Source organism: Sciurus vulgaris (assembly GCF_902686455.1).
Source record: "Sciurus vulgaris genome assembly, chromosome: 8".
Classification (NCBI taxonomy): domain Eukaryota; kingdom Metazoa; phylum Chordata; class Mammalia; order Rodentia; family Sciuridae; genus Sciurus; species Sciurus vulgaris.
In genome coordinates, this window is record NC_136468.1 from 60,816,645 (window position 1) to 60,832,310 (window position 15,666).

At 34.6% G+C, this 15,666-nt stretch overlaps 2 protein-coding genes across 3 annotated transcripts in view; one reads left to right on the forward strand and one right to left on the reverse strand.

Annotated features, from left to right (window-relative positions):
• HGF (hepatocyte growth factor) overlaps positions 1-15,666 on the forward strand; it is an 88,102-nt gene that overhangs the window by 55,304 nt on the left and 17,132 nt on the right. For both annotated transcript variants that reach the window (XM_079150558.1, XM_079150559.1), the window contains 2 exons: positions 5,664-5,766; positions 13,629-13,762. In XM_079150558.1, the coding sequence (XP_079006684.1) occupies positions 5,664-5,766; positions 13,629-13,762 (237 nt within the window). The remainder of the gene's footprint in view (positions 1-5,663; positions 5,767-13,628; positions 13,763-15,666) is intronic.
• On the reverse strand, positions 8,548-11,224 carry LOC306667790 (casein kinase II subunit alpha-like). The gene has a single exon (XM_079150570.1). It carries the CDS (start codon positions 11,000-11,002, stop codon positions 9,827-9,829), a length of 1,176 nt encoding a protein of 391 aa, XP_079006696.1. The 5' UTR covers positions 11,003-11,224; the 3' UTR covers positions 8,548-9,826.

Here is a 15,666-nt window from a genome sequence, read left to right on the forward strand (position 1 = left end):
TAGCCTTTTGGTCAGCTTTGTCATTGCTGTGACTGAAGGACCCAACGAAAGCAATTATAGAGGAGAAAAGTTTATTTGAGGGCTCATGGTTTCAGAGATCTCAATCCATATACAACTTGATCCATACCTTGGGGCTTGAGGTGGAGCAGAACATCATGGTGGAAGAGTATGGCAGAGGGAAGCAGGTCACATGATGATCAGAGAGCAGAAAGAAAAAGAGAGTCTTCACTCTCCAGATACAAAATATATACCCTAAAGCCATTCCCCCAATGAACCATTTCCTCCAGTCACATCGCACCTGCTTCTAGTTACCACCCAGTTAATCCCATCAGGGATCAATTCACTGATTAGGTTAAGGCTATAATCTAATAATTTCTTCTCTAAACCTTTTTGTGTTGTCTCACACCTGAGGTTTTGGGGGATACCTCACATCCAAACCAAAAAATCTAACACCAAAAACCAAATAACCCCAATCAATAAATGGGCAGAGAAACTGAGCAGACACTTCACAGAAGAAGAAATACAAATGGTCAACAAATATATGAAAAAATGTTCAATATCTCTAGCAATTAGAGAAATGCAAATAAAAACTACATTGAGATTCCATCTCACTGTAGTCAGAATGGCAATTATCAGGAATACAAGTAACAATAAATGTTGGGGAGAATGTAGGAACAAAGGTTCCCTATACATTGATGGTGGGACTGCAAACTGGTGCAACCACTGTGGAAAGCAGTATGGAGATTCCATACAAAATTTGGAATGGAACCATCATTTGACCCAGTTATCCCACTTCTCAGCTTATACACAAAAGACTTAAAATTAGCATACTACAGTGACACAGTCACATCAATGTTTGCAGCAGCTCAATTCATAATAGCCAAGCTTTGGAACCAACACTGGTGCCCTGCAACAGATGAATGGATAAAGAAAATGTGGTACATATAGACAATGGAATATTACTCAGCTATAAAGAAGAATGAGATTATGGCATTTGCTGAATAATGGATGGAACTGGAGAATATCATACTAAGTGAAATAAGCCAGTCCCCCAGAAACCAAAGGTTGAATATTCTCTCTGATATGTGGATGCTAACCCATAAAAGGGAGGGTAGGGAGGGGAAGTACAGAAGTTCATTGGAGTAGACAAAGGGGAATTAGGGAAGGGGTTTAGGGGAATAGGAAACACAGTAGACTTAATCAGTCAAAACTTTCCTATGCTTATATATGAATATAGGACCAGTGTAACTCCACATCACGTTCAACCAAAAGAATGGGCTCAAAATTGGAATGGGTTATACCCCATGTATGTATAATATGTCAAAATATACCCTACTGTCATGTGTATTTAAAAAAATTCATAATATTAGGCATTAACAAGACTGAGAAAAGAAAAAGGATAAAACTAACAAATAATTTAAAAGGATGATTTTAAAAATTAACAAAATAGACAACTACTAGCTAAAACTGACTCAAGAAAGAGAGATATCTGGGTGTAGAGTTGCAGGTCTGTAATTCCAGCAGCTTGGAAAGCTGAGACAGGAGTATTATGAGTTCAAAGCCAGCCTCAACAACTTAGTAAGGCCCTAACCAACTGAGTAAGTCCCTGTGTCAAAATGAAATGAAATTAAATGAAATAAAATTAAAAAAATAAAATAAAATAAAATAGAGCTGGGGGGTTATCCCAGTGGATAATCCCCGGTACCAAAAATAAATAAATAGATAAATAAATAAATAAATAAATAGAAATAAAGTGAAACTATTTAAAATAATAATTATCAAAGGATAAATAACTTAGAATGAGAAAATTAGAAAGTATAAAGTCTATTTTATACAACTTCATGCAAAATCTTTTTAAAAATGGGTAATTTTCTAGGAAAATTCAAATTATTTGACCCTAGTACAGAAAGAAAGCAGAAGTAGATTCATATCTATAGAAGAAATGAATTTTGAAAAGTGCTACTGTATTAGGAATAAACTAGGACCAGAATTACTCAGATAATACCAAATATAATAAAATGTCCAAATTATTTTCATAATGTATTATAATTTTGATACCTAAATATGATAAATGTAGCATGGAATAAAAACTATAAACCCATCTCATTTGAAAATATTAATATAAAAAGTTTAAGTGAAATTTGAATGAGTAGTCCAGTAAAGGAATTAGGAAAATAATACATAATGATTGACTGAAATTCAAGAATACAAAAGTGGTTCCATATTACAAATGATTAACTCATCTGAGATGTAAGGAAAACAATCGTGATAAATCTCAGTGAGTTCTCAAATTCCTATGACAAAATTATCCTACTTCTCATACAAGTATAAAATTCAGTAAGAGTTTGTGAGTTTTATAAGATGTACATAGGTGTGTACATGTGTGTATGCACATATGTATAGTATAACCATTAAAATGTTTATTTATACATAGAGACTTCCTTAAAATACATATTCATATTTTATGAATATAAATATGGCAGATAAGGAGTCGAATTGAAATGTCCTAGAAGAAAAGTGACACCTCTCTGAGTACACCCTTTCATATGGTTTTGACAATTAATCAACATTAGTATTTTTTTTTTTATATGTATGTTTTAGTTGTAGGTGGACACAATACCTTATTTTACTTTTATGTGGTGCTGTGAATCGAACCCAGGGCCTCACACTTCCAGGTGAGCGCTCTACCACTGAGCCACAACCCGGGTCCCACATTAGTGTTTTAAATAACTGAAAAGTGACACTAAAAAAAAGAATGGAGAAAACACAGAAATGTGTCAATCTGTTAATCAAATGGATACCATTATGATGGAGAAAGTAAATAAATCCAGATAATGTCTGCATACAATTCATCAATGGTATACACCTTCACTGGAATATATTTCAAGGGTAAATTAACTGTAAATTCATTTTGTCCCTTAAATTATAGGTATGTTGTTAATATTAGGACGTAGCAACTTTAACATTATTTTCTGTGCATTGGAAAAATTAAGGAGATACAAAATGAGATGTAGGAGAGGAAGAACTCTGTGGTATTAGAGAAGAGTTAGAGGAATTAGTAAAAATAAAAATGCATGTGCGCAGGCACACACACACACACACACACACACACACACACACACACAGCATAGCTATATCAAATGACAGGGAGGCGAAATTAGGAAGTGCTTAAAAACTCATATCTTCCTCTCAAGAACTGATAACCCTCATGTAATCTAGAGGAAAACAACAAACCCACCTGAGGGTTTTTTAATTTTTTAATTTTTTTACAAAATACCTGACTAATTCTTTTCAACACTGTCAAGGTAATCAAAAACAAATTTTTCACATCTAGAGAAGCTTAGGAAACATAGTAAGTAAAGATAATGCTGTATCATATGGTTTCCTGGAACACAAAGTAGGATATTAGGTAAAAATGAAGGATATGTAAACAAACTATGGACTTCAGTTTATGCATCAATATTAGTTCAACAGTTGTAAACAATCTGTCATAGCAAGGTAAGGTATTAAAGAAGAAACTGTGTGGTATGTGGGAACTCTGTACAGCTTGCTCTTAAGCCAAAAACTTCTAAAATAAAGCATTTACTATGAAAAACCTACTTGATAGACCATTTTCAATGAAAAGTAGTCAGTGATGGTGGTAAGACAGAAAATACAAATAAATGGCCAAAGCAAAGATAGACAAAGGAGGAAACCAACATGCAGCATTGAATATTTGTTTTCATCAGCGAAAACCCATCTAAAGAATTTACTACAAAATTTAAAAATTTCCTATGACAAAAAAGAGCCTTGTCAGAGGAAAATGTTTTAATGGGGATGTTCCTCAAGTGTGCAAGTATTGGATTGTAAAATTTTATACTTTCTGAAAATAATTTGATCATTTACTGTAATTACTGTAATTTGAACTATATTAAATTCTATCCAGTTTGGGTTTTTGTATTTATGCTGAAGTTCTTCATAGCACTGTTGTAAATGTGATCCCTGGACATGATGATTGAATATACTTACTATATTTTTAATAAACTATGTTAACTGATTCCTGGACAAATGATAAAATTGTTCGTTCCATCAATTTTATTATGATTTATAACATATTATTTATTATAATCTCATAGTGTATTTAAACCCCCAATCACAATATGCAAAGTTTACCAAATTTAAACACAGAACAATCACAATGTTGATTTACACTTGTAGATAACATTTAGTAGGCAAATCTACATTTTTATTCATGAAAAATTAGAAGCATTTAACAGATAAAGCCATTTTATGTGTTTTTGGTATTATATAAAATCACAGAATAATTATTTTTAAATACAGAAGAACATTTTCAGAATAACTTGATTTTTTTTTTTTTTTGTGAAGAATATGGACACTTCCATCAATGTTTTAGAGGATACAAATTACTCAATCAAAAAAAAAAAAAAAGGGAAAATAAAACCTCCTGGAATATGGTAAGGAATTAGTTCAAAGTGCCTTCCATTGGCCAAATGAAATTTCAAGGACCAAAAATAGATAACGGGAATAGATTATTTATAACATTGAATAAAAAGAAAATCCATGAGTCCACATTTATATTACTACTCTATTACAATTGTTGAACTTTTATTACTAATCACTAAAGGGAAGGGGAAAGGAGAAGCTTATATATAAAAGAATGCCAACCTAATAAATGTAAAGAAGTGGAAGTAGAAAAATAACCGTTTATCAACCATAACCAATTAGCACAGTAACAACTGATTCATGAAAAATTTGTCAAAGTATGTGGCAACCTTCTTGTGAATATTTCCTTGGCAATAGGACATTTACTCAGTAGCAAAAGCCCCAAAAGATATTTTTGTTGTGTTAAACATGAAGAGAAGGGTTGTGTAGCTCAGTGGCAGAGCACTTACCTAGCATATGTGAAGCACTGGGTTTGATCCTTAGCACCACATGAAAAATAAATAAATAAATAAACAAATAAAATAAATGCATTCTGTCCATCTACAACTACAAATTTTTTTTTTTTAAATGAAGAGAAGGTTTTCCTTTATATTACTTAACCAAAATGATCAAAATGATCACTGCTTCCAGTGATGGAACAAAGTAGCATCCTGTGTCACACAGGCTGTAATGCTCTGAGAAGGACCAAGCATCACCTATGTAATCTTCCTGTCAAATATCATTAACTTGATTTCATTCATATGAAAATGAGCAGAAATATTGAAATTGCAAAGCATTTGTAGAACAGCTATCTTGAGTGATTGAGGATGTCATGTCATGAGAAGCAAAAATCAAAACACAAGTGATGTGACTGGTATGAGTTTCCTTTCATTATTCTTGCAATTTTTCTACAGAATATAATTTTTCAGAAGAAAATCTGGGAAAAATATATGTCATTCTAGAAATTCTCATTTATTTGGTGTCCTAAAGGATCACATAATCTAATTTTGGCTTATTATTATTTGTATTATTTGAATTTGAAGAAGCACTCATTTTAAGGAAGTAGAAGTTGGGTTGAAAATGGACACATTTTAATCTAAGCTAGTTAAGCTTTAGTTTATACAGACTTGAGGTTGCTTTGTCTTAATTTTTATTTTCATGATTTTATGTGGTGGTAAAAATGTCTTTGTTTTATTCTCCGTAATATTCATTAGCTTTCTTTTTGTATGTTTTATGTCTAGATTGTTATCGTGGCAATGGAAAAAACTACATGGGCAATTTATCCAAAACAAGATCTGGACTTACATGTTCAATGTGGGAAAAGAATATGGAAGACTTACATCGGTGTGTAAATTTCTTTCCTTTAGTATATCTCATGCAGTGGTAACAGCAGATGTGTGTGTGTGTGTGCGTGTGTGTGTGTGTTTGCATGTGTGTATTCAAATATACACAATGTTATTTCTTTATATTTTTCCATCACAGTAAGCTAATGAAAATGCTAGATTGATTTTTCTGTATAGCTCATTACATTGTCTCTGCATAAAGCAAACTTTTAAATATGTAGTTTAATCCTGCACATACTCATTGAGCATTCCCTACATTTTATGCACTGTAATTGGTATTATGGGAATACCAACAAAAAGTGAATAAAATATTTTGTTTCCAAACTTCAAGGAGGATATGGTCATATTAAAACACCATTATATAACTGAAAAAGTTAGTGTATAATTAAGAGGCATATTTGGTGTTTCAAATAGTGAGTGTTAAAGCAGTTTTTAAAAAATCATGTGATCATTTTCACATACATATTTACCTTAAATATCTATTTAAGTACTAATCTAAATATTCATAGAAACAAATTTTTCTTGCTTTAACATGAAAATTTGCAATAGTTCCAGGAATGTGTGTGTAATTTTTAAAAATCTAGACGTTTCAGAGAATTACATACTTTTAATTGGGCATATTCACAAAATGGGTAGCATTCACTCATGCCTAGAAATAGTGCTAGAGTTTATTAAATTGTAAAAGAAGTATAAGCAGTTGAAACCTAAAACAAACTTTTAGTTAACATGCTAGAATATGTGCACTAGAATAAAAGAAAATTTTAAGTTAAGGTCGTTTGATCAAGTACCCACACATAATTGCTTTATGTGAGTTGTTATGTCATTTGGCTACCGTATTCCTAATACAGAAGATTTTTCTACATGTGAATAAGAACTTAAGGGATCAGAGAACTTGAGTCACTTTGATTCAGTTCTACTTTAATTTTAAAGAATTGTATTTTCTTTCAGAATGTATTCAGTAGTATTATTTTAGTTAATTTACTTCACAAATAAATATTAACAGTTCTAAAGCATTGTGAATATCAATATAATGCAACTCACAAATATGTCGCATACATAACATGTAAATTTCCCAATAGCCACTTAAAGCAAAAATAGTCAAAAGTTAATTTTAATGTATTTTATTTATATATGATTTTTGTTTCAATGTTTCCTACATGACATTATTAATGAGATCTTCGAGATTCTTTTTCATACTCTGTTTGAAATCCAATGTATATTTTGTACATATAGCGCCTCTGTATTTGAGCTAGTATAAAGAAGTTTCTCAAGAGACGTGTGATAATAGCTATTATATTGGACACTAGTTCTAGTACTTTTAAAGATGAGCAGTGTTCTGCCCCCATGGATCTCATGCTTAAGAGGATACAAGCAAACAGGAAATGTTGGTGCCATATTATTAAAAAAAAAAAAAAAAAAACATGAAAAAGCACATTTTATGCTATGGAAATATGAGGAAATCCTGATCCAGACTGAAACCATCAGGAAGTCCCTTCCTATATAAAGGACATTAGCTGGGACATACATGAGAGAATGAGTGAGTCAAGAGAAATGCAATAGGAAGAATGCATTAGGTAGAAGGAATAGCTTGTGCAAAGACCTAAAGATGAAAGCATTTGAAAATAGGAAATAATGTTGGTAGCGCTGTGAGCATAATTTGGTCAATGTCCACAGAGAAGGGATTCTCCAGCAGCAATACCATATGGAGAATCATGTAAAAGGAGCTAGGAAGTTTGAATTTTATCCTAAGCATTAAAAGAATTCATTAAAGACATTTAAGCAAAATTAACATGATTTAAATTAAATGTTGATTCAACACTACTATATTTTATTGGTGCATTATAATTGTACATAAAAATGGGCTTTATTTTGATATATTTGCATATGCACAGAACATAATTTGGTTGATTTCTTTCCCTAGTACCTCCTTTAGCTCCCTTCCTCCCTGCCTCCAGGTCCCTTTCCTCTACTCTACTGTCTTTATTTTAATTTAATGAGATTTCCCCAAACTTTATTTTCCCCCATTTTTATGTCTACCTTCCACATATGAGAGGAACATTCAATCTTGACTTTCAGTGTCTGACTTCTCTAAGCATGATTTTTCTCCAGTTCCACTTGTTTTTCAGTAAATGATATAATTTTATTAACACTGAAAAATATATATTGTTCTTTATGACTGAAAAACATCCACATTTTCTGTGGTCATTCATCTGTTGATGGACACCTAGACTGCTTCCATGACTGTGCTATTGTGAACTGCACTGCTGTAAACATAGGTATGCATGTATCACTATAGTATAATCACTTTAGTTCTTTTGGATAAATACTAAGGAATGGTGTAGCTGGGTTCATTCCTAGTTTTTTGAGAAATTTCCATATTCATTTCCATTGTGATTATACTAATTTGTAGTCCCACCAGCAATGCATAAATATTCCATTATCTCTGTATCCTCATCAACATTTATTATTATTTATATTCTTAATGATTGACATTCGAACTGGAGTGAGATGAAATGTATTTGCTTCCCTGATTGCTAAAGATGTTGAGCATTTTTTTTCCATATATTAGTTGGCCATTTGTAGTTCTTCTTTTGAGCAATATCTGTTTAGTTCATCTATCAATTTATTGATTGTATTATTATTTTTTTTCTTAGTGTTAAGTCTTTTGAGTTCTTTATGTATTCTGGATATAAATCTTCAGTTTGAAGAATAACTAGTGAAGAGTTTCTCCCATTCTGTAACCTATCTCTTCATGCTCTTGTTTCCTTTGCTGTGCAGAAGCTTTTTTTTTTTTGATAAATAAAACCAAACGTTTATTTACACCAAAGAATTCCAACACTGGATCTTTCACATATGAAGGACAAAGTATTATATATATACACACAGCAAGGGGTGGCAGGGCTGTAACAAGAGTTGATAGTTGCCCACAATTACAGGTCTACCATTTCTGTTTCACTGGAGACAGTGGCTCTGCTCCTGCCTCTTAGATACATTTACAAGACCAAGGAACAGGTCTTTTCCTTGGATGGCATGTAAAGGAAGGGAAGGGTAGGAGGAAAAGAAGGTAGACAGCTTAAAATGAAACTCAGTGTGGCCTCACCTCCCGTCAGTTCTTAAGAGTTACTACCATGAAACCTATATAGAAAATGTTTCTTTCGAGAAAAGCAGTAAGTTATGTCCAGTAACCAACTGACTTCAACATGGCCAAGTCAAAGAAAACGAAAAAGTTTTTGCCTTCTCCCTCCTACCAGCTATTGAGCACAGCATGTTGGGAGACGAAAAGGGGAAAGACCAAGGTAGAAGCCTGGGAGGGAAGGTATCACAATTTTAAACTAAACTAAAACTAAAATTATAAGTGAGCTGGATTTAGGGTTAGGTCAGTAAGACATGATTCATACTAAACAGAAGTTTTTAGATCTGTCTGCACTTTGTGTAGATTTTCAACATCTCAACATAAGTAAGACACGCTTCCACTAGAGTCGCCAGGATAACCCCACTGAAGCACTTCTGGAGTAAAGTGATACAAGTGACCAGCAGTACACTGCTCTTAGATTGGGTCCGCCATGCCTCTCTTCCTTCCTGCCTCCTGAGAAGTTACGTTTTTGTAATCTCTGGAGAAGAGTGTGAGATACAACCCCCCCAAAGTGTAGAAGGTGGGGGAAGCAACGGTAGGAATGGGAAGAAATCTCCGCCCAAATGCAGCAGCTGGGATTGAGGCTGGTTTATCTTTGTTCTTTAGTAATGAGGAACTGAATTTGGAAGGGGAGAAAAAAATTTGTCCGTGAAATATTCCACCTGCAGGTAATTTTCAGGGAATCCCCTGAGTTATGAAAAGTTCGAGTTTAAAAAAAAAAAAAAAAAGAAAAAAGAAAAAAAAGAAAAGAAAAAGAAAATCAGCCTATTATAATTTTTTTTTATGACTGAACTACTATAAATCCACAAGCAACGGTTCAGACACGGTGCTTCTGAAGTATTCACCCCTCCCCGCCAGGCGCAAGCTGCATCAAGGAGAAGGTGGACTTCCCCACCTCTGCTCAGGCATCAGGAGACTGATGGGGCCGTTACTGCTGAGCACCAGCGGCAGCTGGAACAGGCATCCCAAGGGGGTTGGCAGCAGCAATCACTGGTGAGCCTGCCAGAGGTCCAAGGGGTGATGGGGTTGGCACTGAAGAAATCCCTGACATCATATTGGCGCTGCTGACAGGTGCACTGCCCCCTGGCATGTTAGATGAACCCATTCGAGCCTGGTCCTTTACGACAGTGTAGAAATAGGGATGTTCCATGGCCTCTCTTGCAGTGAGCCGTGACTGGTGGTCATACCGCAGCAGCTTGTCCAAGAAATCCAAGGCCTCAGGGCTGACAAGGTGCTGGTTTTCACTGTGTACAAAGCGTTCCCATCGCTTACGAGAGTGTCTGCCCAAGATATCGTTGAAACGTGGATCTAATTCAATGTTGTATTTGTCGATATAGTCATATAAATCTTCTGTCCCCAGAACTTTAGCTATCCTCACCAACTGATCATAATTGTCATGTCCATGGAAAAAGGGTTCCTTCCGGAAGATCATACTTGCCAGCATACAACCCAAGCTCCACATATCCAAACTATAATCATACATCTGATAGTCTACCAGTAGCTCAGGACCTTTGAAGTATCGGGAAGCAACTCTGACATTATATTCTTGTCCAGGATGGTAAAACTCAGCTAAACCCCAGTCTATTAGCCGTAGCTTTCTGTGCTCGTGATCAATCATGACATTATGGGGTTTCACATCTCTATGCATAATTCCCATGCTGTGACAGTAATCCAGGGCCTTCAGGATCTCATACATGTAAAATCGAATATCATAGTCTGTTAACGTCTGGTACAATTGCTTGAAGTCTGTGTTGTTTACGTGTTCAAAAACCAAGGCAGGGGTTCGTGACACAGGGTCTTTTACAATGTCTGCCAGTGTGATGATGTTGGGACCGCCTCTCAAATTCTCCAAAATCTTTATTTCACGCTTAATTTTCTTCTTTTTTACTGGCTTGAGAATTTTAACAACAACTTTTTCATTATTTGTGATATTGATGGCTTCGAATACTTCACTGTATTTACCCCGGCCTAACTTTCGAACCAGCTGGTAGTCATCTTGATTTCCCCATTCCACCACATGTGACTCATAATCCCAGTATTCTCGGGGTCTGTGTGTATTGACATCTGTGTAAACTCTGGCCCTGCTTGGCACGGGTCCCGACATGTCAGACAGGTTGGCGGACAAAGCTGAACTTGAGGCTTGAAGATCTGGCAGTCACTGTGTGCAGAGATAGCTGGGATAAGACCTTATTTCAGATCTATTTCTTCAAACTGTGGTGGAAGCGGCAGCGGCGGCGGCCGCTCTCCCCTCTCCTCACACAGACAATATGGCGGCGGCGGCGGAGGAGACACACGGCTCGGCCGCCAGCCGCAGGGACCAGAGCGAGGCCGCTGTGCAGAAGCTTTTAAATCAGATGCCACCCCATTTATTAATACTTGGATTCATTTCCTAAGCTTTAGGAGTCTTATTGAGGAAGTCCATGCCTGTGCCTATATGTTGCAGTGTTTTTTTCCAGCAGTAGCAGAGCTTCTGACCTAATTTAGAGGTCTTTGATCTACTTTGAGTTGACTTTTATCTGGGGTGAGAGATAATAATCTAGTTTCATTCTTCTACATATGAATGTCCACTTTGTTTAAAAGTCTATCTTTTCTACAATGTATGTTTTTGGCACCTTTGTCAAGGATCAAATGATTGTCTCTGTGTGGATTGTATCTTGTATTCTATTCTGTTGTTCTATGTGTCTCTTTGTATGTATCATGCTGTTTTTGTTACCATAGCTCTGTAGTATAATTTAAAATGGTATTGTGATGCTTCCAGCATTGCTCTTTTTGCTTAGAATTGCTTTGACTATTCTGGGTATTTTATTCTTGCATATGTATTATTTCTAATTCTGTGAAACTTGTCATTGGTATTTAAATGGAAATTGTACTGGAGCTGTAGACTTTTGATAATATGGCCATTTTAACAATATAAATTCTGTCTATCATCTAATTTCTTTCTTCATTGCTCTATAAACTTCATTATAGATATGTTTTACCTTGTTGGTTAGACTTACTCATGTTTTATTTTTAAAGCATTTTCAGTAATGGTAATGGCCACTGGAGGGTGGGATGGATCCAGCTCTTCTGTATCAGGGATTGAACCCAGGGGTGCTTAACCACTGAGCCACATCCCCAGCCCTTTTTAGTTTTTATTTTGAGACAAGATCTCACCACGTTACTTAGGGCCTCATTAAGTTGCTGAGGCTGGCTTTGAACTTGGAATCCTCCTGCCTCAGACTCCTGAGCTGCTGGGATTACAGGCATGTGACATCACGCTGGACTTTTATCAACTTTTGAAAGATAATACTTTCCATTTCTTCCCAACACTGCCTTCAGTGATTTCACACTGGAAGCTTGAAATTTTCATGATAGAAGTATTTATGGCACAAAGGTCAACAGGCCTATAAATAAGGTCTCTCTTTTCCAAGGGTACACACATCTTAGAGGACTACTTGTTAAATATTTACTGGCATGCTGCTAGAAATATGGGATATATTAATTTAGGGATCTTAATGGTAATAATTCTTAGATCACTGAGTTTAGGCTTACCTTTGAAGTAGTTAAAAGTAATTTGAAAACAGTTTGTAGGAAATTGATGTGATCAAGTTTTTGTTTTAAGAATAAATTTTGCAAGGAGGAGGTAAAGCATGGTGATTTTGAGCATTTACTCTGGAAAGAGCCATAAGTTCCAACCCTATTCCAGCACTATTATTTACTAGCCATGTGACATTAGAATAATTACTTGTCCTCTCTGCTTGTCAATTTGCTCAAATGAAATAGATATAGGGTAGACTTAAATTCTGTTTTATAAGATTGATCTAAGTTTATATCTGTAAATAACTTATAGTATAATCTGGCATACTGTAAAGCCTGTATTTGCTGCTGCTATTGGCGAAAAAATGAAATTGATTCTGGAAAGATAGTTCAAGTTTCCACATTCAAGCTCTTCTGAATTTAATTTCAAATCACACATTAATTATATTCAAGAATGGTAATAATAATAACACAAAACAAGTTCAGTTATGGTTTTCATGACTTGGTCAGAAATGGCCATGTAGAATTTAACTTCATGTTATTGAAGTAAAAGTAAATATACACTTACATAGGGAAATGGTCTTAGAAAATAACACAGAATTTTTGCTTTTATTTTGTAATGAATTTTTGCACATAAATTGCAAAGGTTGAAATGTTAGTTACCTGTAATAAAATCATATTTTGAACCATATGACCAATAAAATTTTAGAACTTAATCATTTCATTGGCACTTAATTAACTTTTAGCATATTTTCCTGTTCTTTGTGGTTGTGATATTGCTAATGGTAATTCATATACACCTGAAACATGAAAAACTTTTAGTAGTTTTTTCCTATTTCCTAGGTATTTGATAATTTTGATCTTTGGATCTATTTGCTTTGAGACATTGTTTTTCTATTTCTATGCATGGAGATATTGTTACTTTGCCACTATGATTATTAAACAGAAGCAAAATCATAAAACCCCTTATTATTTTGTATAGGCTAATTGTGGGGCACTAGAATTATGCCATATTTTCAAGTTAGAAAATGTGCTTCCCAACTGTAAGAACAGCAACAAAGTAGATCTCCAACAAAACAACTAAAATTCACACCAAGTCGAAGCTTGTATTGCATGTACAATCAATGATGTGCTAGGATTATATCTTCTTGTAACATTTTGTTTCTCTTGGATGGAATAAGCCTCCTCTGATGTTCAGCTTTCTGTTTACCCAGTCACATCTTCTGGGAGCCAGATGCTAGTAAGCTGAATAAGAATTACTGCCGGAATCCTGATGATGATGCTCATGGACCCTGGTGTTACACAGGGAATCCTCTCATCCCTTGGGATTATTGCCCTATTTCCCGTTGTAAGTACATTTGGTGTTCTTTTCTCAGTTGAAATAGTGTAAATATACTGCATATCCACTAATACAATTTCCTAACCAGAGATGAAAATAATAAAGGACTCGAGTTAATTACAATATGAGGGTGTTCTCCAGAGAGCGACAGAGCAACACACAGAGACATATACACCATATACACCACACAGATGTGCCCTGTATATTCTCATATTCTCTCTCTCTCTCTCTCTCTCTCTCTCTCTCTCTCTCTCTCACACACACACACACACACACACACACACACACACTCTGCACACCTCTTCTGGATTAGAATGAATTTGCTAACATTGTAAAGTTTTTCTTCCCTGAGAAAATTCCCACTTGGAATCCACAAGCAGTAAATGGTTCTGGTCTAATATGATTAGTCTACGAAGATCCTTCCAGCCAGGGACCCCAGAATTCCAGGTCAGCCTCTAAATATAGAAGAGTCCTCAGCAAGGTCCCTAGCCCACTAAAAAAACCCATGAAAGACCTGAGGTAGCACTTCCATCTCTTTATCGGTTCTTTAACCCCAAATGGATAAGCATAGCATTTTCCACCCACTTCTCTGAGTCCAACATGACTTTGGTAGAATGGATAAAGAAACTGTGGTATATATACACAATGGAATATTATTCAGCCGTAAATAATAATATGGCATTTGCAGATAAATTAATAGAAATGGAGAATAGCGTGCTAAGTGAAATAAGTCAATCCAAAAAAACAAAGGCCAAATGTTTTCCCTGATAAGTGGATAGTGATATATAATGGGGGTGTGGAGGTGTGGGGGGTAAGAGAAGAATGGAGGAACTTTGGATTATGTAGAGGGAAATGAGAGGTGGGGAGGGGCAGGGGTATGAAAGATGGTGGAATGAGACAGATATCATTACCCTATGTATATGTAATGATTACACAAATGGTATGAATCTACATCATGTACAACCATAGAAATGAAAAGATGTACCCCATTTATGTATAAGGAATCAAAATGTAGTCTGTAAAAATAAAAAAATAATTTCAAAAAAGTGTATTAGTGCATAAAGTAAAAGGTAGATATAAAATATTTAATACATGTTTGATCTACTTCATATAAAATTTGAAGTAAATTATTTCACATAAAGAGTTCTTCTATAACATTAAGAAAAAGATGTGAGAAATTGAGAGAATAATGAAGAAAATTAATCTTTAAGAATAAACATGGAGGTAGGAAGGATAGTAGAATTAATCGGACATTATTATCCTATTTATATATATATGATTCAATGATTGCTGTGATTCTACAACCACAAGAATAAGAAGTCATACTCCATTTATGTAGATGTGTCAAAATACATTCTACTGTCATGTATAACTAATTAGAACAAATTAAAAAATCGATGATTAATTAAATAAATCATGGCCTCCCATACAAAGAGAATGCCAAGCAGGCACCAGATTTATGCCATGAAATACTCAGTGATATCAAAAGATGCTTACACACTGTTGCAAAGATATACACCAACATATTTCTTGCAGGTACCTCTGGTGGGGAAATTTTGGATGACTTTTATTCATTTTGCATAGTCATATTTTCTCATTTTCTATAAAGAATATTTATTACTTATATAATGAAAAGATCACAAACATTAAAAAGTGAAAAAAGAATAAAAATGAATAAATGAAAAGATATTGACTAGTAAAGAAAAAGAATTTAATAAGCACAAGAAATAATATCTACTTATCAGAGTGACAAATAATGAAATGATCATTAATATTAGTGAAAGCATGGGTAGTCATGCTCTCTCAATACTATGTTACTTTGAGAACATTAAAAATCCTGTCTGGAAGTCAGTTTGGAAGGTTGTAGCAAAAGCAATACAATGGATGTGAACCAGGAATTTTCCGCTTTTGCA